Source organism: Rhamphochromis sp. 'chilingali' (genome assembly GCF_963969265.1).
Source record: "Rhamphochromis sp. 'chilingali' genome assembly, chromosome: 21".
Classification (NCBI taxonomy): domain Eukaryota; kingdom Metazoa; phylum Chordata; class Actinopteri; order Cichliformes; family Cichlidae; genus Rhamphochromis; species Rhamphochromis sp. 'chilingali'.
Genome location: NC_137949.1, coordinates 2,641,108 through 2,666,621, shown reverse-complemented (window position 1 = coordinate 2,666,621; position 25,514 = coordinate 2,641,108). Strand labels below are relative to the sequence as shown.

The window sequence follows — 25,514 nt, the reverse complement described above, 5'->3', positions numbered from 1 at the left end:
CAGAAAGCAGCACGTCATCATCTCTACTAAGACGATGCTGACGACCCCTCACATGAACTGTTTATCACATTGTCCTCTGGCAAGAGGCTGTTGTCCATCACTTCAGTTTCAGAAGAAGCCACTGATCTACACACACAGCGGATTAGAGCAGACATGCAAATATTGTTTTTATTTTAAGAATTTAAGATGCTTCAGTTTAGAAATTTAAAATACACAATTCCACACTTCTAGTGATTTAAAGAATGTGAGCTTTCAATATTCATTCAGATGGTTTCTGACTCTAAATTTTCTTTTGTCATTAGTCAGCTTTTTCTAATGTACTGTACATTTTAAAGGTGTCCAGCTACTTTCCAACTTCTATGTGAACTTTCAACAGTTCTGCACTTTTAGCTGAATGATTTGTATTTCAGCTCATTCAACATTTCTAACTTATCAGTTAGAAATTATTACATTTCAGCTCAAAACATTCATCTATCTATTCACACTGCATTTACTTCAGGAAATCAATTCTTTTGGTGTATATGAGAGTGGCATCACCATCATTAGAATACATGTAAGTATACTGTATTGAAATGCCGGTCTCTCACAAGGTAAGGATCATGTGTGACTGCTTTGTAACGCTGGGAACTAAAATATCTGAGTCAGGAAATAATTCAGAAATGCCACCTCATTTAAAAAAAAAAAAAAGTACACAAAGGCTACTAACAATGTAGCACATACACATTTAGTAACACCTCTTGATGCATCTCAATCATCCAGGTAAGTAAATCTCCAAAAGTTGATTCTGTTCATCTGGACGCTACGTCCAGATGAACAGAATCAACTTTTGGAGATTTAATAAGACCCTTTTTCTTTTCTTTAGTATTTTAATTTTATGGACTTTAAAACATCAGTATTTCAGAAGCTGTACCATCATTGTACACAAATGTTTGTAGATACCACATGCTGTTTAAATTTACAAGTGTGCATTATTCAGAAGTTCACATATTTTACCTTCGGAAAGTACTTTTGAGGTCAGTGTTACACCGGCTATAGCCGGTGAAGAGCTGACAGGCCACGCAACAGGAGGCTAATGCCTACTACCTATACTCAACTATCAATTTTATTATAACACTAAATTCATCACAAGAGAGGCTTAGAGGAGAAATCAGTCGTAGAATTATTTACTGAATATGTTGTGTTCACAATCTAGCAGGCTCACATTGTGGTTTATGAGCCATTGTTACTGCATGGCAGTAGTATGCCGCGTGTTAACGGGCGCATTAACAGGCTTCCCCAGAGTAGCAGTTTGATAGCCAGCTCTGTAATGAATATCTTTTTGAAGCATTTGTGGAAAAATGCCACAATGCTACTTCCTGGTCTGACTGACCTATCAGTGGCTCCAACTAAAGTCATGTTGGAGCCACTGATAGGTAGGGATATTAGGAGAGTGGCATCTAATTATGTTGCTTTAATATGCTAAACAAACAATAGACAATGTTAATTTGCTGGTGAGGACAGGGGAAATGACGTGAACAGTACATATGCTGTGTGGCACATTTAAGATTAAGGACAGATATAAAGATGTTCAAACTCAGACATGAGCTATTTTGCACCCTTTAGCATTCTGTGTCACAGAACAAGAACATACTCATTTCAGTCAGTTTAAATGAGTATGTTTGAGAGGACCTAATGGTATCATCCAAGATGATACTTGCACAGTGTAAATATGATCATTTTAGTATGAACAACTCAAATTATTCTTTGTGTTGTTCATACCTGGAGCACAATGTTAATCATAAACATAAGAGTTTTGGTCTCAGGAGTCATACACAGTATCAAGTCTTTAAAACAAATCTTGATTCATAGCAATAACACTTATGATGAAACCAACTCTTAGATAATGCAAACTCTACAATCTCAAAGGCTCGTGTCAGGTCTCTTTGTCTTTTGAGCGCCAACTGAGTTTGGCAGTGATGCAGTATTTTGCTGAGTGTCCTTACAGAAGTACACAGCAGGGTTTTTACAAGCCCACATTGACACTTCTCCTCCCCCTCCTGTTTTTCCAGGACTCGAAGTCAACAGCTGGCTGTTAAGCCCTGCGCGACTCAGGTAGCGATCTTTTATCCTCTCTGCATTGTTAAACCGGGCCTCGTGGTTCTGAGTTTGGCTGGAGAGGTATGCAGCAATATTTCTGGTCCGATAGCCCTCCTCTCTACTGCGTCCCAGTAACATGGCTATATTTGGGTTCCTCAGAGCATAGATCAGAGGGTTAATGGCTCCATTTGCCCAAGCTAGCCAAATGGCCACTGTGTCCATTGCAGGATTAAATGTGTAGTCCCCTATAGCAGTAACTAGCCCCATTAGACAATATGGCCCCCGGCAAAAAATAACGAAAACAATCATTATCAGAACTGTGGTGGCTGTTCGCATTTCACTGTAAAATCGAAGTAAGTATGCATATGTGGTCACAGGCCTGACTCGTATTTCTGAGAGCCGAACAGTCTTACAAATGTTGTAATGGCAAAAACACATCAGGCAAAAAGGCAATAAATAACATACAATGATCAGACAGATGCTATAAGCTGTTCCCATGAGTGAGGTGCCAGAGTGGAACACATACATGCAGTGGTAAAAACCTTGCTTGTGGATTTCTTTAGGTGTTCGGATTACCAGATACCAAGGCAGAGAGAAAATGACAGCAGTTATCCACACTGCAATCAATAACTGGGCTGCTTTCTGTCTGCCTATTTTAGCCTGTGGTTGTCTGACAATGGAATAGTACCTATCAAAGGATATCAAAGTCATTGTCAGGGTGGCGATAATACCAAAGCAGGTGTTCAAACACCCATTGGCAACACAGAAACGATCCCCAAACATCCAGACTCCATCCTTACTGAAAAGCATAACAAAAGAGAATGGCAGACACAAGACAGCCGTGAGGAAGTCCGATAGCGACAGCGACATGATAAAAGCATTAGTCACTGTTCGAAGTTGCCTGTGCTTGATGATAACGACGACAACTGCTGAGTTACCAAGACAGGAGAGAAGGAATACAGACAGCAGTATCAGTGCCTGAGCTGCCACTATGATTCCATGGAGAACAGAGTTACTCTCAGCAGCACTCAGCACAGACGGGTTTAGTTCCTGATGGGTACGACCAAATTCACTTCCTCTTTGGTCTTTATGGTCTGACAGGTTTCCTGTGGTTTGCACTATGGTCTCTGTAGCGGTAGCCATGAGGTTGGTCACCATGGAAATAACCCTAAAGAACAAGATGGAGAAATTATTGTTCAAAAAACTGTGGACACAAAGTTTTCACTGCTGCAACCAGGTTTCTGTAAGGCAGAGTAAATCGATGTGTTGATCAATTATTAATCATTTACTAACAGACTTGGAGGAGAGACCTAACATGTAATAATCCACATTTCACTGTTTTACTCTTTGGTTCAGATGTGGATACTGGATTTTTATGTTTAAGTTGTTTTTGCTGGTTTTTAGTTTGTTTTTTGTCTGTTTGGGAGCTGACACAGTCTCAATGGAGATGGGGTTTTGGGGGGGTAGCAGGAGGAGAGAAGCTGCATAGAGGCGTGTAAGGCTGAGTCCCAATCCAGCGACCGCACGCATTTTGAGACCTATTACGTCACAGCGTCGTGACGACGGCTCTCCCAATCCAAAGTGTACTCCAAATGCGCCGTCGATTTCCCCAAATTTGAAGTGTGTTCCGGTGTACACTTCGTGGTCCCATATATCCCACAATTCATAGCGCGGCGGCGGGTGTGGATAATTTTGCTGAAAAATACGGCAGACAGCTGAAGCGGAGCGGCTGAAGAGTAAACTTTTAAAAGTAAGTACTGAATATTATGTCACTTATTTATGTGCGAATGTTTAATAATGTAGAACATTAAAACATTCCTGTTGGCCACATGTCGGCAAAGTTATGTGACTTTAGCGATGTTTGTACTAACTTGGGTTTAATATATATTCTGAGCTAAGTTGATCTATAGTGTTACATCATATTCTATAAGGATGTTATGTGTTTGTAGACTTTCTGCCCAGTTTGACCCATTTAGCAGAAGTCAGCCTGTTTAAGGCTCTGATATCTATTCTGTGTGACTTACAGCAGTTATGACATGGTCTGATTTTCTCACCCAATAAAGGAATATTTCATATATCAGTCTACTCTTCATTCTATCAGACACAGTTATCACAGCTCCTACATTTTCTTTTTACACATATGTCAGATTATTATTATTGTCAGATTATTATGATTTATTACTGCTGTAATAAATGAATATAATATTGGCCATATTATATGTAAGTGAGATTTGAGAAAAGTCAGATGACTTTAGTCTAATGAACAACATCAGCTAATTGTTATTTACTAACTAATCTTGAAATGACTGTTCAGCACAGAAATGAAGCCCAACAATCATGTTTTACAGTCCCGTGGTCTCAGCCTCAGATACTCAACTAATCACAGTGATGTCATAAAAAAAATGAATGAACAAAAAAACATTTTTCTCCTTCATTTCTGTCACACAAAGCTGTATGAAACGTTTCTTGCAGTTAGTATCAAGGTTGCTAGGCAACCTGAGCAGCCTGACGAAGGCCAGACCGTCCCATTTCACAAGCCTTGCACTTCCACACTTCTCATACTACAGCGTGCGGTCGCTGGATTGGGACACAGCCTAAGACTGAAACTCTGTTTCCTGGACTCTGGATAGTCATATTTTTTTTTATTCTTTTTTTGGGGGGGAGGGTCATAAATTTGGCCAGATTTCTAGAAATGAGAGCTGCTCCATCCAAAGTGGGATGGATGCCATCTCTCCTAACAAGACCAGGTTTCCTCCAGAAAGTTTCCCAATTATCTGTGAAGCCCACATGGTTTTTTGGAGACCACTCAGACAGCCAGCAATTTAAGGAGAACATGCGGCTAAACATGTCACTCCTGGTCTGATTGGGGAGGGGACCAGAGAAAACGACATTACTATTACAGAGCCTGTTGAAATAAACTGAATCTTTAGAGCAATTGATGAACACCTGTAGCAGAAATTGCCAAAGAAGAAATTGGAATTAGGTGTTAAGTATAAAATCTGCAAACAAGTGGGACCAGATGGTTTTCAAACTGAGTTGTATAATTAAATTTTTTTTTGTTAAAGCATTATATAAAGACTTTACACTAGTCCTGGTCAAACAAAAAACTGAGAAATGGAAGGCATGGTATATAACATTAATAAAAAACCAAAAAAAGCTTTTCTGTCTTTAGGTGCAAAGAAGGCCTTTGAAAGGTTTCACATGGCCTTACATTAGATCAACAAATTATTTTGTTAAATATAAAGAAATGTGAATAAAACTAATTAGCAACACTATAGTTTAATTTGATAAAAAAAATTCATGTTTAACAAGCGTTATTGTATTTTTGTTTCATCCCCTGGGTGAGCTGTTGTAAAAGGCCTGAATGTGTCACTACACCACTAATAGCAGTCAGTTCTAAGAATTCATATCAGTTCTGTCGATGCCGTTGGTTATCGGTGCTATTCCTTGTGTAAATGGAGTGCATCAGTAACTTTCTGCTCTCGATTCACTCAGTTGGCTGCTGCATTTTGGTGACAGTCTCATGAAAATTTGCACGGGTGTTTATTTCTATGAAGGCATAAAAGATGGAAAAGGCACACTATCCTGCAGGCCCGTCCTCAAAGGCAACTCTGTTAATGAAGGAAGGAAAAAAAAAGCCACATCCCTTGCTTCAGACACAGTTTTAGATTAGAGTCTCTATGTTGGTTTAATGATTGCTAAAGTAGCTGCTGGTAACTCATTTAATCGTGGTCTTTATTCTCACTGTCTCCAAGACCATCAACACGGGAAAGGAAACCACATGGACCACGCCACTGTTACACTGGCTGCTTAATAGTGGTATGGTCCATTTTGTTGGACATTTTTTGATTGTAAATAGCTCTGTGAGCACTCCATGCCTGCTGCCTTTCTGTCTTTACGTAAAAGCCATTTCAATAACGCTCCACAGTGACCTGCATGAAATAAAGCCCAGCTTTAAGGACTATGACCTCATTGAGTGGTTCTTAGATTGACTCCAGGAAAGCATCATCAGTACATATTCTTGCCGTTATAGCCTTCCTGTTATATGAATCTGTTTTAGCTGTTACACAACACAGAACAACTTCTTTACAAAAAATATGCACGATGCAAAAAAGAGCAATAAGGACACAATGTTTGGGATTGTGAACACACAAATAAACCTTTTTTGAAACCACAAGTTATGAAATTCATGAATTTAGTACAATTTAAAACCACACAGGTGATGTTCAAAACAAGAAATACTATGTTTCCAAGTAATATTCAGAATTTATTTAAGAATAGAGAGGGAAGGTACGGCGTGAGCAGAAAATGCAATTTAAAGCAGCCATGTGCAGCCAACGCTCTTAAAAACGTGCATATCAGTTTGTGGAGTGACTTTGTCGAACAGCCCAGACAAAGAAATTAAAGAAAGTAAAAATATTGCACAATTTAAGATAAATATAAGCAATACATATTTTATGTGTATAAAAATGAAAGATTAGGTATTCACGTTATGAGCTGTGCTATTGTATAGAATGAGAATATCATTATATTGGTGATATGAAAAAGTATTTGTCTGTAGGTTCAAAGATGTATCTGTACACATGGATGCACATCTATGCATTTGTATATGTATATTTGTATATAGTAACCATTTTAATTAAGAAATTGTCGACAAGCTTATCTGGATAAGCCTCCTGCTCCGTTTTGTTTTAGTTTTGTAGATCATTTTGTTTGAGATGTTTTGCATTTCCTTTCTTTGTTTATAAAGTTTATACAGTAAGAAAGAACTTTCTACAGAATCAAACTGGGATTCACTGTTTGATCAAAACTGTAAGATGCTAGTTCAAAGTGGAGCCACCTGTTGCCTGTTTTTATTTAATGCATTAATAAATACACATAATACACATTTCAAATTGAAATGCATATCTGTCGATGAGTTTGTGCTTCCCTCTGTCATTTTTTTGCTTCTTTTTTTTCATATTGGTAACTTTTTTTAAAGTATACCCCCGTAGCTACAGTGATTTGGAAAAGACATAACTTCTAAGGTAGTGTTGGAATATTAAAAGAAAATCTGTTTACTATACTACAAAGCTAGTTAGCAGTTGTACCCTTGTGCTATTAGAAACAAAATCTTTAATTAAACATCATTAAACTGAATATCAGCTAAATACGTTTAGTCCTCACCTGTTATGTTTTCCTCCTATCTGTTAAATAGGCGGACTGGTTCACAGCCTTGTACGTTTGAGGTGCAGCCATGTCAATAGTCTAAAGCTCGCTATTTGCTTGTGAAGTCTTTATTTGTTCAGTATTTTCCTCCTTTTACCTCAGTCGTTTTCTTACACTGTCCACACAAACAAGCGATGCCTTTGTGTTAGTCATTTCGCTCCAAACGCCAGTTATACGGATGTGTCCTGAGCTGTTTTCAGCAGAGTCCATCGAGCCTTTTCCTTGCTCTGATCCTTACAGCACACAGCAGGCTCCATATCCAGGAAAACCATCACACGTCCGTCCAAAAGCACCTACGAGCAGTCCTAGGCATGTGCTAGATCATGATGTTGAGATGTGGGCCTCTCCAAGCCTTTGTATGGAGAACAAATTCGGTCTATCTTCTTCTTCTATCACCGTTGTGTTCAGCGTCGCTATGAAAAAATTAACTCAAAAAATAAAATAAAATAAATCGTCGGAGGAAGACCACCGTAGCCATGTTGTTGGTTGATTTAAGGACGGTGTTAATAAACTGAGACCGAAGGCGCAATAAACGGACTGTAAACGAGAGCAGGACGGCTCCAGCATCCATCGCGTCTCTCAGCTTCTCTACTATGACCCATCTCTCGCTCACTCACTCGAAGAAGCCACGCCTTGTTTGAACGTGCTCAAAACTTGGACCGACGTCTCATAAAGTTGCTATGGCAACCTGTGTGCAATTTTGCACCATCTGAGCCCATACTTAATGGCATAATTATCAGAGGCGAAATACACGCTAATATTCCCTCACACACACACACACACACACACACACACACACACACACACACACACACACACACACACACACACACACACACACACACACACACACAGTAGATCTTGATAAAAGGGAAGAACGGGTGTTCGGCAAGGAGAGGATAGCAGGGGACTGAGCGCCTTGAATTAAAAACAAGAACATGAAACAATTTCTTAACCTTGATCATATGAGCTTCAGTAATGCAGTATAGCACTTTTCTTTTCACTTTGGTAATTCTGTATTTTATTTGTGGGCAAGTGTCCAAAAACTTGGACTGTCAGCAGACTTTTGCGGGGTCATCCGAAATAAGCAGATAGCACAACAAAGCTGTTTCCCTCCCAAAGCTATATAAGATTATACAATGCTGAAATCATGCATTTTATTTTTGGCTTTTATAAACAAGGAATCACTGCTACACTGGCCACTTCATTAGTAGCAGGCTAGACCCCTTTTTCCTTCCGAACTGACTTTTTTAAATTTATAGTATAAATTCAACAAGGTGCTGGAAGAATTCCTCTGATTTTTTCACAATATTGACATGATGTAGCAGGATGGTTTAAGCCTGCTCTCAATGAGTAACATGCCCGTTTTGAATATGCTGACCTAGTGCCAGCAGGGGCGCTGTGTATATAAGGAGGCTCTGTCACCTCCCTCTCTATGCTCACTGACGGTCAAATTTCCGGCCCGTTCTCAATCCCTGAGCGAACATGTTGCAAATTTCCTGGCTTCTGTTGTCGCTCGCTGCTTGGTCGGCTGCATGTGAACAGGTGCATTGACATGGTATGTATGTTGTTGCCATTGCACAGAATTTGTGGATGTTTTATCTGCTTAATCTAACTTGGTTGTCCACTTAGAGGCCTTTTGCTGTGGCATCACCTGTTGCTGCTGGGTCGGGAAGGGCTCCTTTCTAGGGGTGCAACGATACACAAAATTCACGGTTCGGGTCGATACTTTGGTGTCACGGTTTGATATTTTTTCGATACAAAAAAAATGTTCATGCTTTTTTAATTTGTCATTTATTAAAATTATAAATATATATTTTAACTCAAACGTACAGTTTTTAAATTTAATGTTGCTGAAACAAAAAAGTTATAAAAACAATAACTCTATCTGATCGAGAAATCACTCATCTTTGGAAAAGAGAGTTTATTACAGAGAAATGGCTCTTTCCAAAATAAAACCTACACTATACGCTTCTTCTGGGCTATATTCTCAGCAGCATATTAGACATATCAGGTCCCCGTAGTGATGAATGAAGCTTTCTGAAACATTGAAGCTTGTATTGAAAAACGGTTCATTACTCCAAGCTTTTCAACACAAGTCCTCTCTGGTGACATCTGGTGGCCAAAAATATGAAGGGCAGCTTGAATCCACAAAATAAAACCAACTGCTGAGTAATGATTGCCCACTCTACAGAGTGGAATGCTGTCTAATATTGGGCCACCGTTGTGTTGCTTTAAACGTGTATTTTTTGGGGTGACAAAAATGTTGTTAATTTCTTTAATAAATAATTTTGACCAGTAAACTCTCCTTGTTTAAACATGCACCATGGCGTGGTCTTTCTTTGCTTGTGACGTCTTGATGTTGGTAAATACAATAATTGAAAAATACCACGTTACATATAATATACATATAATAATGTACAACACACATTATGCTTCTGCTGTGAGGTCCCGCCTCCATGTACTTATGCAGTTAATCGGTAGACGGGTATTTTTTTTATAAATAATATTACATTAGGGAAATTTTCCTATACATATTTTTGACCTGGGGGTAGAATTGATTGTGAACTTGCAAATTAAAAACATGATGCATTTAAGGTAACCCTCTTCCATTTGTATTTAAGAAGAACATTTGTTCCACTGTGCGATGGCCGAACCTGTTCCTTTTATATTTAGATCATTTCTCCTGCCTTAAGGAAAATCCTTTCACATGGAACAGAAGAGGCTGGAGTGCAGAGAAACTGGTAGAGATGCAGTTATACAGTCTACCTGGGTCCCACAAACTCTCAGCTAAAGAGAATAAATAAATTAAACTGCTGCACATTTTGCAGACTAACAGTTTAAGATTATTTCAAACAAAATGTATCTTTTTATAACATTAAATGTAAAGAGTCAAATAGAAGTCTTTCTAAAGATATTTAATAATATTTATATTATGAAAAGCAGATTTTTGACATTTTACGTTTTTCCCGTTGTCAGATAAAATAAACACGCACAAAACAAAAGCAAACAACAAGAACGCAAAGCTGGAAAACCCACCCGATTGACCAAAGTCAACTCAAAATACTCCCACACAACAGAACCTCCTCTATTCCTCGCTGGCTCCAAATCACTCAGTTAAAATATCAGTGGTTTGCTATCTGTCACCATCAAAACACTCCACAAATCCCGCGAATGATTCGCTTCTGTTGAATCAGATACCGAAGCAGTTAGGTTCTAAATGAAGCTTCGGACGTCACTGATCACGTGACTCTGGCTAAACGAATCAAGCTTCGACACAGTGCTTCTGAAGCAGTGTGTTGATTTTTTTGACACACGCACCGGAGCGTCAGCTTCAAGCGGGCCATCACTAGGTCCCCATAAGGAGAATCATGTGCTACCGCAGACCTTCCCAAAGTGTGGGGCCCCGCAGAGCCATGGCAGAGGGGGGCGCGGGATGACAAGGGGGGGGGGGGGGGGGGGGGGGGGGGGAACAAAACGCTTGTACACTGCTAACACAGGGCGCCTACAGAAACACAAAGCAGGAGATGAAGCATAGCTGAATATGTTTCCAAACCAACTTCATTCTAAGCCAAAGACTAGAAAATATGGTGAAGCATATCTTCCCTTTGGCTTCACCTGCACAAGTGCCGAGGTAGGTCTCCCCTGCAGAATTGGTTTTCCCTTCGTCGGGAGCAGCGCTGGGCTGTTTAAATCACGGACAAACAGGATCCCACACTGAAAAAAATAATCAGTGGGATAAACATAAAAAAAAAAATGTACATCGGTTGCACGAAATTAAGTTATGTTTGGTTAACCTTAGTTTTTTATGTTATACCTGCACACATTTTTCTGGTAACATGAACATGGCTTTATGTTGTTGTTATGTTTTTCATTCTGGTCAAATATTTATAGAAACCACTTGTTTATCAGACATGAACTTTTTGTGTTAATTGTATTTGACTACTATATGTTAAATTGACAAGATTATTTTATGGTAAGCTTATTTTATTTTATAACAAATTTCTAATATATAATATATAATCTAATATATAATTGAGTGTTCAATAAGTAAAACTAAATTAAGGCTGATCTTACTGTATGTACTGTACACTTTCTCTTCAATCAAAGAAATAAGCAAAACATTTTTGAACAATGACCTGTATTTTTGAAAATACTACACAGTTGTAACAATGGACTTTCAATTCAGGCTTCCAAAATATACATGAGTCATATTTGTACAATGCATCTCTTGAAAAACATTCCACAACATTCCTCAAAGTTATCTGCTGGAACCTGAATTCAACATTGTGGGGCCCTATGACATCGCGCTTATGTAAAAAATAGTTTTTTTAAATGTAAGAGCCATAAGGTAATATGGCAACAGGGGTGTAATTATTAAAATGACACAAAGAAGAGACTTAAAATAACATTATAACCCACAGGCACAAAACCAAGAGACCTAAACTGATTAGTATTGGCTTGCTTCTATCACTAAAATGGTAAATGGCCTGTATTTATATAGCGCTTTACATATCCAGTCATCCACCCATTCACACACACATCCACACACTGGTGATGGCAGCTACATTGTAGCCAAAGCCACCCTGGGGCGCACTGACAGAGGCGAGGCTGCCGGACACTGGCGCCACCGGGCCCTCTGACCACCACCAGTAGGCAACGGGTGAAGTGTCTTGCCCAAGGACACAACGACCGAGATTGTCCAAGCCGGGGCTCGAACCGGCAACCTTCCGATTACAAGGCGAACTCCCAATTCTTGAGCCACGATCGCCCACTAAACATCACAATCACTAATACTAGACGATGCAATCTGTTTGTAGTGGTGCACCTTGGGAAAAAAATTGCAAACTGGTGAAATTGGTGCAAGGCACCATTTCCATTGAGAAAAATGGACATTCAAAGTTTGAATTTTTTTTCAAAAGAGCCATGGATTGAAAAGTGAAAACTGCAGTAATAAAGGCCCCAAGTTGAAAAGTGCCAGAAAAATAAGTTTCACCATGTACTGCAACTTTACCAGTGCTGGCTTAAAAGAAAGGATGGTACATATTCAAAGAGGTAAACATGTTGTTCCCACATCATAACTGGAAAACTGTTCAATCGTACAGTCTGGTCCTGAAAACATGGGCCTTCTTTGAAAGGCTGTTGCTTTTGAGCTCCATAACCAGTTTCTATAATACCTCAAAGGTATACTTTTCCAGTGGGCAGGTGAGGTTCAAAGTGTACATTAGTCCAAACAGCATTGCAGCTGCTAGGGTATAGTTATCCAAATCCAGCAAGACTCTCTGGCCTTCAAGGACTATCCCGATGTCCTCAGGGCTGCCATTGGCATCTCTTGACTTTATGATGTAAATTCCCATGGTTGTTTCCTTATTAGATCGTTGGATAATGGCTTCATCTGTGGCCTAGAAAATGCAGAATTCCAAAATTTAATTAAACAGAACACTGGTCAAAGAACATTATACCAAATCTTATTTTAATCTGTGTCACTATTCCAAAAAATGTTAACATTAACACATTAGGTGAACAAAAATGGATTCATTACAGCATGTGATTTGAGTCCTCAGAATGCTCAAAAAGGTAATGCATGAAGTGAAATCTCCATGCATAGAAGCAGAATACTGTCAGAGCATAGAGAGGTGTTCAACTATGAACTCCACACATGGTCCTAATGCAGGTAAAAGAAAAAAGAAAAACGCACCCATGGTAAATTGTGAAAATCCCAGGTGATTTTCAACATACTCCTGGCATAGAGTGACAAGCAGCATTTTGTTAAAATTATTATTTTCCCTAAAGTGTATACACAAATTAATTTTTTTTCTTACCTGGGCCGTGGGCTCCAGAATGTTCTGCAGTCTTCTTCCTATCTGTCCTCCTCACCTTTTGAAGACCTTTATTAGTTTGTCAGATAGCACATCTATCTGCGAGAGTAATCTAGACTGCAGTGGCATGGTGGTAATGCGCTTAAACTCTGCATTTATCTAAAAAGAGAAGTTGTCACATAAAAATGCTGTCAAAATCTCAAATCTCACAAGGTTACATCCACACAAAGTTGTTATTTTTTGTCATATTACTATTTATTAGCTATGGGTCCCATGTTGCTGAGCAGTTCCATAGTTGCCCTTACTTCCATACCACCCAAAGCCTGTTTGCAACCACAGCAGTTGCCTCCTTCTGGCCATTTTGCAGTTCTGCCAAATGACCCAGAAACTACATCTATTATAGTCATATATACATCAAGGTCTTTCATTAATACTTAGTTACAGTAGTTAATTTGACCTTTCCAGAAAATTTTACTTACAGAATGTGACATAAAATATGTAAATCTTCACTAATAAATAAAATAATGTTATTAAAACCTTAACTGTAACACCTCTACATAACAGCACTAGAGAATTGCTCTGAAGCAAAACCAATCTGCCCTTCAGCAGGGATAAGCACCATATATCAATACAGAAAAAAATAAATTTTACGTATTTGTTGTCATGTTTTTATCTCTTTAAGCCCTCCTTTCAGTCTCTCTATAAATCAGTTAAAATAATTTGTAGGGTATTTGTGTGTGTTTAACATGTTATCAGTACATTACCTTCACTGCCCCAGAACATGAAATAAAGCCCCACGTCATGCACTTTCTCTCCTAATGAGTACTGCATAGGTGTCATGCACCAAATAAACCGACTTTAGTGAAGACCCCCCCCCCACACACACACACACACACACAGCCCACCCCATGGCAAACTAGCTTGTTTAACTGTTTAACTAAAATATTTTAGGTACAACCAGTTAACTAAATGGACACAAGTTTGTTAGTCTGTATTCACTGAGAAAAAACAGGCGGATGTGACTGGGCACACACTGAAAAACTGCTAATGCACATAATATTGTGGCAAGCTAAGACAAGGAGGAGACAGAATTCTGTTCGGTCTTGCTCCCCCGCCCTCTTAGCCAGGGAGCACAGCCATTTATTTACATCTGCCAGGAGAACACTGCCGCTAGCTCACTGCTCAGCGCGGCAACAGCACAGCAACAACAACAACAACACACAGGGCACCCTCTGACCCCGGAAGGACACACCATCGCAGCGACAGGGCGTCACCCGTCACTATGGTAACATAAACAAAACATAACTGTGAAAACAGAACCCCGAACAGCCCTGACCCGCTACATAGCCCCCACCTAAGGGGTCAGTCGTCCCCGACGACCCCATTACCCCACACAAAGTCCTGCAAATGTCCAGGTGCCTTCTTTTGGCGCACCGGCCGGTCTCGAACGGCGGGGGAAAAGTCACTTGGGTCAGAACATGGGGTGCCACCATCATCCCCTGCCCCGGTGTCTGCCGGGCTCCTGTCCCGACACCCCCGCCCAGGCGGGGCGTTGCGCCGCCTCCAGCCAGGCCCCCACCTGAACCAAGGTCGCGTCGGCCTCCTGCTCCCGCTTCAGCTGCTGCGTTGTCAATGGGAGCCAGCCCCCTCCGCTGGCTGTGGCCTGAGCAGTAGCCACCCCCAGCACCTCCTGGGCCCGCTCCTCCTGTCGCAGGCAGTAGCGGCACTCGACGGCTACGCAGGGCCGTCTGGAGAGGGCATCAGCGTTGCCATGCTGTTGACCTGCCCGATGCTGGATCTCGAAGTCGTAGCCCTGAAGGACCTCCAGCCAGCAGGCCACCTGCCCTTCTGGGTGTTTGAAGTTCAGGACCCAAGTCAGAGACGCATGGTCAGTGTGCAGGAGGAACCGGCAGCCGTGCAGATATGGCTGGAAGTGCCGCACCGCTAGCACTATGGCCAGCAGCTCCCGCCGGGTCACGCAGTAGTTCCTCTCGGCTCGCCCCAAGGCACGACTGAAGTACGCCACCACCCGTTCTCCAGCCTCGTCCTGCTGGGAAAGGACCGCCCTGACTCCTACATTGCTAGCATCAGTGTCCACAATGAAAGGTTGCCGGGCGTCGGGGTAGGACAGGACTGGGGCTCTGGTGAGGGCCTCCTTCAGCTGTGCAAAAGCCGCAGCACAGGCATCCCCCCAGCCAAACAGCTGTCCCTTGTCAGTCAGGCGGTGGAGGGGGCTGGCCATCGTCGCGAACCCCTTGATGAACCGACGGTAGTAGGAGGCTAGGCCCAGGAAGCTCGGCAGTTCTTGGACGTTCGAGGGAGTCGGCCAGTCCCGGACCGCAGCCACTTTTGCGGGGTCAGTGGCGACACCTCGAGCGCTGATCACATGGCCCAAGAACGTGGTCTCTCTCGCCAACAGCCGGCATTTCGCGGGGTTGAGCCGCAGCCCAGCTCGTTGGATGGCACTCAAGACCTCGCTCAGGTGAGACAGTGCACTGTCGAAGTCGCCACCGTGCACCAACAGGTCATCCAGGTACACAACGCAGCGGCTACGAGGGATATCCACGAGCACCTTCTCCATCAGCCTCTCAAACGTTGCTGGCGCATTGCAGAGCCCAAATGGCATGAACCTGAACTGCCACAGCCCCTGTCCAATGGTGAATGCAGTCTTAGGCCTTGCTTCGGGGGATAGCTCCACCTGCCAGTAACCGCTGCTTAGGTCGAGGGAGCTGAACCAACTGGAGCCGGTAACGTAATCTAGGGCCTCGTCGATCCGCGGCAGCGGGTACAAGTCCTTCTTGGTGACTGCATTGAGACGGTGAAAGTCCACGCAGAACCTCGGGCTGCCATCCTTCTTCCCCACCAGAACCACGGGCTATTGGACGGCTCGATCACCCCAGCCGCAGCCATCTCACGGATCTTCTCTTCAGCTACCTGCCGTTTTGAGAGGGGCAGCCGATGTGGGCGCAGACGGATGGGCTGAGCAGAGCCGGTGTCGATGGTGTGCTGGACCAGACTCGTCTGCCTACAGTCTTTGTCACTGGCGGCAAAGATGTCCACATTCTCGTCCAGGAGGCACCTCAACCGCTGGCGCTGGTCGACGTTGAGGCCTACGCTGCTGCGCTGCCAAAGGTCATCAACAGCCTCGATGTTCTCGGTCGAGGGAGGTTTGTCGGGCTGAGAAGCTGAGGCGAGTGGAGATGACCTGGAGCAACCGGCATCCGAAATCTGTTGAGCGGCAGCTGCCCGACGCCTGTCTCGTCTGGTCCCCTCCGCTCCCTGCTTTTGGCCGTGCTGGAGGGCAAAAGTCTCTGCGCCAAGAGTGATAGCCAGCTTCGCGGTGTCGACGCAGGCCCCCCAGCTGCTCAGCAGATCCAGGCCAATGATGCACCGGTCTTGAATGTCGGCGAGCCAGAAGTTGTGCACCAGCTCCAGATCCTTCACTCGGATCTGCAACGTTTTCTTCCCCCGCATAACAGTTTTCTCCCCTGTCACTGTCATCAGCTGGGTGTCTGTGGGCACCCAACCCTCCACCAGTGGCCCGGATGTTCCAGGGAGCACGCCAGGTAGACCCCGTGTCCACCAGGGCCTGGCATGGCTGGTCCTCAACACAGCAGCTCAGGTAGAGTCCCTTGAGGTGCCCAACTCAGCCCACCACTGTGCATCGTCCTTGGAGGGGGGCAGGAAGCTGGAGCGGTGGTCCCCTCGCTACACCGCTCCCTCCTCGTTTCCCTGAGGCTGCGTAGTTCTGGTCTTCGGGGCTGGTGCTGGGAAGTCACGCGCCATGTGGCCAGGCTCATCGCACTGGTAGCAACGGTCGGTCGGTCGACGAGGACGCCTCCGGGGCACCGAGGATTGCAGCTGGGACATCTCTGCGATCTCCCCGTCGCATTCTGCGGCTCTGATTTGGGGGTAGTTTGGGGGGGGCACCTGCTGGTTAGGTCGCGAGGTGAGCACCGGCTCGGCCCTTTCAGCCTCAAGGAGCGCCTCACGGGGGGTCTGAGGCATGGCCAGGCGGACGTGTTGGCGTAGTCGCTCTGGGAAAAGTCCTCGCAGAAAAGCATGCAGGCTAAGCTCCTCACGGGCTGCTGATGGAAACTCTGGGTAGCCACAACGAGCATACAGCAACACGTCTGCTGCAAAGGTGCCCAGGCTCTCCCCCGGCTCCGGTTGGTCAGCTGCTCTCTGCTCTGATCAGTGGAGTGCCGCTGCCCAAATCGCCTCTCGAGTGCTGCGGTGAGGGCCTGGAGCTCATGCTGCTCTGCCGGGGATAGGTCAAGGAGTATCTGCAGTGCATCTCCCTCTAATGCTAGCGCTAGGTGTGTAGCAGTCTCCTCTTCGCTCCAGCCACTATGTCTGGTGGCCAGCCGCACTTGTGAGAGGTAGGGCTCTAACGGGGTTAGCCCGTTGTATTTCGGTACCTTAACTGGCGTGGTAGGCATAACTGCTCGCAGTTGGGGGCTCGGCGTGTGGGTCGACAGAGGTAGCCCATGAAGCATTGCCCTAGCATCTATCGCGACAGGCCGCCGCCGCGGTGCGCTCGCGCCATCGGGACCCGTCGGGGGACTTACATGGCCACTCACATCCTCTCTCTTCAATCGCCAGTTTCCCAAGTGGGGAATGTTCTCCTCGACAGCTTGCTCCAGCCTCTGAATGTCTCTCTCCATTACGGCGAGGGTGAGCTATCCCACTTCTGACACCAATGTGGCAAGCTCAGACAAGGAGGAGACAGAATTCTGTTCGGTTTTGTTCCCCCGCCCTCTTAGCCAGGGAGCACAGCCATTTATTTACATCTGCCAGGAGAACACTGCCGCTAGCTCACTGCTCAGCGCGGCAACAGCACAGCAACAACAACAACAACACACAGGGCGCCCTCTGACCCCGGAAGGACACACCGTCGCAGCGACAGGGCATCACCCGTCACTATGGTAACATAAACAAAACATAACTGTAAAAACAGAACCCCGAACAGCCCTGACCCGCTACAATATTGTCCCACAGCTTAAGCTAGCATTATTGTTAGTTAACTTAAGGAATTACTCGTTTTTTCCATTATGTTGCTCAACAGCCATTCATGAGAAAAACTTCCCCATCTAATGGATGTTCTCTTCGTTTCTCCTCAAACATGTAGTTTTCAGTTTACTTCGACAAAGTAAAGCTCAGCACCAAACGTAAACGAAGCGAAGACAAAAAATGGCGGACCGCCACAGTGAATTTTCCCTCGCAGTGGGTGGAGTTTCAACAGAAAACATAACTATTTTCTGTTATTTTGATATGACTGGTTTTAAAAGACTGAACATCCTTCTAAAACAAGTGAAAGGCGTGAGACTTAATTATGTTTAGACCAAAAATATAAATGATTCATGTTGGATATATGTACTGTATTTTTACTAATTTAACAACCTCATCATTGCATTAGCTTTATGCTATAGCATTACGCTTACATTAGCTTGAAGCTCAAGGTCGTCATTTTATTTAATTTCTTTTTCTGGGCTTACAAACAGGACACACAACATTTAGATAAGCGTTACACTGAATCTTAGGTCTGTGTTGAGTCTTCCAGCTGCCTACGGTGGCCCCTAGAGACAAAGCACGTACAAACTCCAAAACACTTGCAAACTAAAAAACACATGCAAATTCCAAAACACATGCAAACTAAAAAACACTTGCAAACTAAAAAACACATGCAAACTCCAAAACACGTACAAACTCCAAAACGCTTGCAAAATCCAAAACACTTGCAAACTAAAAAACACATGCAAACTAAAAAGCACATGCAAACTCCAAAACACGTACAAACTCCAAAACACTTGCAAAATCCAAAACACTTGCAAACTCAAAAACACTTGCAAACTCAAAAACACATGCAAATTCAAAAACACAACGGAAGTGCTCCAGGACGCTAGGGGCAGTGTTGAGCTCTATTTGCAAAATAAACGGCAAGTTTGTCTGTATGGGACGGTCTAGTCTCTGTCGCGCTTCCCAGGTTGCCTAGCAACCATGATACTAACCGCTGGAAACGTGTCATACAACTTGGTTTGACAGAAATGAGGGAGAATATATTTTGTTCATTTGTTTGTTTGTTTCTACAAGAGCTTTGTGTGATTTGATAAGTATCTGAGGCTGAGACCACAGGACAGTAAAACATGATTTTTGGGCTTCATTTCTGTACTGAACAGTTATTTAAGATTAGTTAGTAAATAAGAATTAGCTAATGTTGTTCATGAGACTAAAGTCATATCACTTTGGTAATGTAAATATAATATGGCCAATATTATATTTATTATATTAATCATTATTAGCTATTACAGCAGTGAACATGAACTCTGTGTCAAATACTGAGCAGTACAGATTCAAGTTGCAGTTATGTCTTATCACCTTAAATCTTCACTCAAAGACAAGTATCTTTGACAGTGTATATATAGGTGTATCATATATCAGAGACAAATGTTGTTACTTCAGTATGTTGCCATTACTAAATTTGGCTCATTGCTTACATATATTTATAAAAAGAAAATGTACAAGCTGTGATAACTGTTTCTGATAGAATGAAGAGTAGACTGATATATGAAATATTCCTTTATTGGGTGAGAAAATCAGACCATGTCATAACTGCTTTAAGTCATACAGAATAGACATCAGAGCCTTAAACAGGCTGACGTCTGCTAAATGGGTCAAACTGGGCAGAAAGTCTACAAACACATAACATCCTTATAGAATATGATGTAACACTATAGATCAACTTAGCTCAGAATATATAAAGCATATAAACAGTTACAGCAATATGATGCAACAAACACAGCAGCTACTGATCCAAAATACTCAAAGCTTCATAGAACTGAAACAAACATTTATTTTTAGCTCCATTCTGCTGCTGATACAGACTTTAGGTTTCTGAACATTAAACTTGTTGCTGCCTTTCATAGTGTGTAACTTGAAGGCCCTGAGTACTTTCTCCCACACTGGAAACACTGGGATGATCACATTATTTGAACATTACCTAATAAGACTGATTCAGGACAGACAATTAGTTATTTTAAACTTTTCTAGCAGTCCTTCACAAACAGGGAACAGTCTGTCTATTCTCTCCATCTGTCAGCTGCTGCTGGCTCTTCCTCCTCCTCTTCCTCACACACTGCTGAGTTTGTCCTGGTGGATCATCAGGGGTGCAAAGCCTCACAGATGATGTGCAGCAGTGGGTCCCTCAGTCTGTCCTCACTCTGGACACTTGCAGTTGTCACACATGGAAATCAAATGTGTGATAAGCTGCAGGATTCAAACACAAGTGTAACTTATAAACACATGTTCATACTTTTATTCCACAATCAGAGAGAAAGAAACAGAGAGCGAGTGCAGGACAGACAGACAGGTGACAGTCTCAGGTGTACACACTGCTACACAACAGCACCAGAGAAGCAGGATTTAGTGTTTGTGTTATTACGAGTGTAAACAAGAAGAGTTCCAGATGGTGCAGTGGACACATGTGTGACTGCTGTGATTAAAGCATCTTTCTTTCAGCTTAACGAGTGAACCGTCAGCTCGTTCAAACACACGTTAAAGTCCGTTTGGCTCGACACCACCGAACAGAGGTAGCAATATAACATAGCTAACGTTAACAGTGCAGTGAATCCTGCTTGTGCTGTGATATTCAGGACTGCGAACTGAGCAGCATCACTGACTTTCAGCTTGTTGTGTTTGTGGATATATGACTGACTTTAATTATCCACAAAATCATCACAATCTCTGTAAGATTAAGGTCGACTATATATATATTTATTAAAGTAAAGGCTTTAAAACCAAGTTAATTCTGAAAGTACAAACATCGCTAATGTCAACTTTCCCGACATGTGGCCAACAATAATGGTTTCATGTTCTTCATTAAAAAAATATTTGCGCATAAATAAGTGACATAATATTCAGTACTTACTTCTGAAAGTTTACTCTTCCTCCGCTCCGCTTCCACTGTTTTTTTTTCGGCAAAATTATCCACACCACCACCGCACTATGAAGTCTGGGATATGTTGGGCCATGAAGGCTACACCGACCCATCCTTAAAATTCAGGGAAATTAAGGACGCATTTCAGGGCCGCATTTCGGGCAGCCTTTGAATTCGGAAAGCCTTCTCTTGTTGCTGTGAGGTAATCGGCCTTAAAATGCGGCCTTTAAGGCTGCAAACCCCAAATCCGGTCATTGGTACTTCCTGGCTTGTGTAGTTACTAGGTAACAAAAGCTCAACACTGCCCCTAGCGTCCTGGAGCACTTCCGTTGTGTTTTTGAATTTGCATGTGTTTTTGAGTTTGCAAGTGTTTTTGAGTTTGCAAGTGTTTTTGAGTTTGTACGTGTTTTGGAGTTTGCATGTGTTTTTTAGTTTGCAAGTGTTTTTTAGTTTGCATGTGTTTTGGAATTTGCATGTGTTTTGGAGTTTGCAAGTGTTTTGGAGTTTGTACGTGCTTTGTCTCTAGGGGCCACCGTACAGTAGATTTTCCAAAGCGAGAGACAAAAATGGCGGACAGTGCAGCTGATTTTTCCTCCACAACCTTTCCAGGGGGCGGAGCTTGAGGATAAAACATGACTAATTTGTTTCCTTTCAACATGATTTATTCTAAAAGAATGAATATCCTTAAAGAATATGTGGAAATTAAAAGACAAAAATATGTTTAGATGTGAAATTTAAACTAGTCATGCTGGATATATGAAGTAATTCTATGAAAATTCAACAACCACCCTATTGCATCTTTTTCAGTGCACATTCTTGATTTTTAGTTCACAAACACTTCTTGTAATGACTAACTACTCCTGACATTTTGGAGATATACATACTATACCAGGGGTCGGCAACCATGCGGCTCTTTTGTCCTTATACTGCAGCTCCGGGTGGTTTGGGAAAATATATTAGAAGTATTTAGCTGAAGTGTATTTTATTTGTGTTTAGTTCTTTTTTTAACTTGTAGTTCTAAATTGGAAGATTATTGTGATTTTGAAATATAAAAATAAAATTATATTATATTATTTTTTCACCGCTCAAAATAAGCGTCACTCTCGCGGAAGCCGGTATACCCACCGAAACACCGTGCGTTTATGAGACTTTCGACCCCAGTTAGGCCAGTTATGGATCTTCGGATCCACATTATGTCAGCAGCTCCACCGTGAACTATGTTAAAACAAACACCGCTCACGCCTCACAGATGACAGCTTACAGTCCTGCGTAAAGATGAAAGTGACTTCGTACAGCCCTGATTTGCAGACGCTGTGCGCAGAGGTTCAGGAGCAGAAGCCCCATTGTAAACATATCACGGCAGACCCGACGATGTTTCCATGAACACGCTTTTCAGCATCTCTTTACTGACCACTTTTCACACACGGTTGCTATACGCACACAGCCGGCTGTAGCTTTTCAGCTCACAGCCCGACAACACAACAGCAGAGAGAGCACAGACGTTAAGGCGGCGAGGCGTGATTGCGGGTGCCGCTCAGGTGCGTCCGCCTCCCCTGCAGCGGCGCTGCAGACCACGCCCCGCCACACACATTAACCAGGTAAAATACATATTTAGGCAGAATTTTGCAAATATCTATTTTTCCTTTTTCAGCAGCATAGAGCTTTTTTTCCAATTACTTTTTAAAAGTCAGGTCAAGGCTCATTTTAGCTCAGCTGGGTGTCTTTCCTTTTGTTATATTTCTTTAAGAGTTCAAAATGTGTTAATTACATAAATAAAATGTAACTTTCTCTGTAGCACTTCATGGATTTCATAAGCAACACACCTTAGTTGCTCTGTGGATTCTTTTAAAAAGCAGTTAAAAACTTTTCTGTTCAAACAAGCCTTTTGTTGATCTACATCATAGGTGTCAAACTCTGGCCCGCGGGCCAAATTTGGCCCGCAGCCTAATTACATTTGGCCCGCGAAGCCATACCAAATTACTATTAGAGCAGGCCTACTGGTATTATACAGCTAATATATATATTGTTTAGTATTAAGCTTTGCTGTTCCATATTCAGTTTTTCAGCTAAACTTGTTTGAGTCCATAAGAAAAGATTCATTCTTATATCTGGAGGAAGATTTTTTTTTTCAATAAATATTAATGTTAGCCCGCGACTTTGTTCCATTTTGAATTTTGGCCCACTGTGTATTTGAGTTTGACACCCCTGATCTACATATTTTATATTCTTTACGTTCTTTACATTTGATCTTTTACATTGTGTATAATGTCTATTGATTGTATTGTTTATTTTAATATTTGTGTACAGCGCTTTGTGACTGCCTGTCTGTGAAAAGCGCTTAATAAATAAACTTTACTTACTTACTTTAGTTGTTCACACAAAGCATAAAAGTAATATACAATATATACAGTGTTATCTTCATTTTAGATGTCAAAAAGTATTTGTAGGTGTGGACGTGGCGTAAAAGAGTTAGTAGTTTATTTTCTTACTACCTGTAATTTATTGCAGATTACTTGTATTTGCTTAATTGTTTACTAAATGTTTGAGGTGTGAAATAAACCGCAATGGAGCAAAATATGGGTGTGTGTGTGGTTGGAGGATGCGTGTGCATGCGGGGGGGGAGGGGGGGGGCACAACATTTTTCTTATAAAACAAAGGGGGGCGCAGCAAAAAAACTTTGGGAACCACTGTGCTAACGGCTGTCTAAATGACTCGGGTAAAGTTTGCAGCATGCGTGCTTGTTGTTTTTGTCTGCTTCCACTTGTCTTTGCACTAGGATGCTGTCGGAGTAAATGTGCAGTCATATTCATTGTGTTCCCACTAGTGCTGTCAGCGTTAATCTGAACTGACGTTAATGCCACAACACGGCAAATCTCCGTTAACGAGCTACCGCGGATCGCCCCGTGCGTGGGGCTGGATGGCCAACACGTTAACGAACTAACTGCGCTAACACACTAGTCCCCACCCATGTAATTGAGCATTGCGTGGCACATCCGACATACTGTTTTACTTTTGTCCATGACAAGCTTACCATCAGGGTCATATTTCACATGAAGACCAAAATAGTTCCAAAGGCCAGATCTGAATGAGGGTGGGGGAGGTTCAATTTGCCATGTTGCAACGAGCTTAGCTTCTGTCTTGCTAGCTTGCGCTGCGCTCAGTGGATCCAGTGTTGCCAACTCCTCAGTAAGGAAAATCGCTATTGGTTGTCCTAAAAGTCGCTAGAAGTCGCTAAATGACGTCATCGCCTAATTTGCATAATTGGTCATGCTAATCTAATTGTAACCTATGTTGTTGGAGAGAGAAATAACATCGTGGAAGAGACATAAAGTGAGTAAAAAACGTCCTAAATGCATTTAGAGTTTATTTAGAACTACAAATTCAATTTCTTTTGGCAATTATTGTTTTTTTTAATGTCACAATTCCAACCCTGCTCCTTTACCCGGGCTTGGGCACTCTGGTGGAGTTACTTTGTGTGTGTGTGCTTATAAGTAGTTTTAAACCTTGTGATCCACAAAACAGCATAAGAGTAAAAGAAGAACTGACTGCGTTACAGCACCCGCTGCTTGTTGAGAGTAAAAGCGATACGCGCTTTCACGTCTTTTTTAGCGACTTTCTTTGGAAAAAAAGTCGCTAAGGGGTCTGAAAACTCGCTAAATATAGCGACAAAGTCGCTAAGTTGGCAACACTGAGTGGATCTGCGCTCGACAGTGCAGCCTAGGCGGACTAGTCGAACGCAGATCCACTGAGCGCTCACAGACAGCATCGTCAGAAGAAAAGTTGATAAAATAAATTTTGTATTGTTCATACATATGCGTACTGAACCGAAAGCACTGTATCAAACGGTTCAATATCAATACGGGTATCGTTGCACCCCTACTCCTCCTGTTCAGGTGGAATAGATTTGCGAATCTAAAGTGTCAGTTGTAATAACCCCCAGAATTTAAAGTGGTATTCCAATAAATGCACATTTTTAGGATAAAACCAAAAATTTGACAATGTTGCTTTGCTCAATGGGTTTAACAATTTGCAAAAATTACAGGCTCAGTTATATTTATTCTGTGCAAGGCCAGCCCCTAAGCATGTTAGAGAAGTGTAACTCTCTCTGTGTTACCTTGTGTGGCAACCTGTCCAGGATGACCCCTGCTTTTCACTGTATGACAGCTCAGATATTAGTCATTTGACATATTGTCAGAATGCTCATTTATTGCAACTGGTCACCTGTACTGTTCTTTATGATGACTGATGTCCTTTCTATTAAAAATAATTATTTAATCAAACAATATTAAACTGTAGTCAGGTACTGCCCGTACAGCTATTGTGTACTGATAGTTTCTTTGATTATAACAATGCTGTGTATAATACTAAACTGTTTTAACATGGAGCTAAGGAATGCCCATAGGTTAACGGTTTAAATTTAAATACCACATTTATTTTTGTATGAGGGACAGATTACAAAGTCAGTCAAACTACGA

The 25,514-nt window shown here is 42.3% G+C and overlaps 1 protein-coding gene and 1 long non-coding RNA gene across 3 annotated transcripts in view; one reads left to right on the top strand and one right to left on the bottom strand.

Moving 5' to 3' along the window:
- The window catches only part of LOC308389773, a 140,477-nt gene that overhangs the window by 40,099 nt on the left and 74,864 nt on the right, over positions 1-25,514 (top strand). The gene's annotated exons all lie outside the window — the stretch shown is intronic.
- gpr135 (G protein-coupled receptor 135) lies at positions 1,436-7,887 on the bottom strand. 2 transcript variants are annotated; one of them, XM_080870617.1, is made up of 2 exons: positions 7,243-7,887; positions 1,436-3,244 (listed from the first exon to the last, which is right to left on the bottom strand). In XM_080870617.1, the coding sequence occupies exon 2, from the start codon at positions 3,232-3,234 to the stop codon at positions 1,900-1,902; it is 1,335 nt and encodes a 444-aa protein (XP_080726743.1). In that variant the 5' UTR covers positions 3,235-3,244; positions 7,243-7,887; the 3' UTR covers positions 1,436-1,899. The 2 variants fall into 2 exon arrangements, with proteins under 2 accessions (XP_080726743.1, XP_080726742.1); XM_080870616.1 differs by having other exon boundaries at positions 7,382-7,887.

Excerpts from the sequence above, each read along its gene's own strand:
- gpr135 (XM_080870616.1), bottom strand. The coding sequence starts at position 7,494 with ATGGACTCTGCTGAAAACAGCTCAGGACACATCCGTATAACTGGCGTT. Across the intron at positions 3,245-7,381 it reads AGTGTAAGAAAACGACTGAG|GGTTATTTCCATGGTGACCA; the intron begins GTAAAAGGAGGA and ends CTTGTTCTTTAG.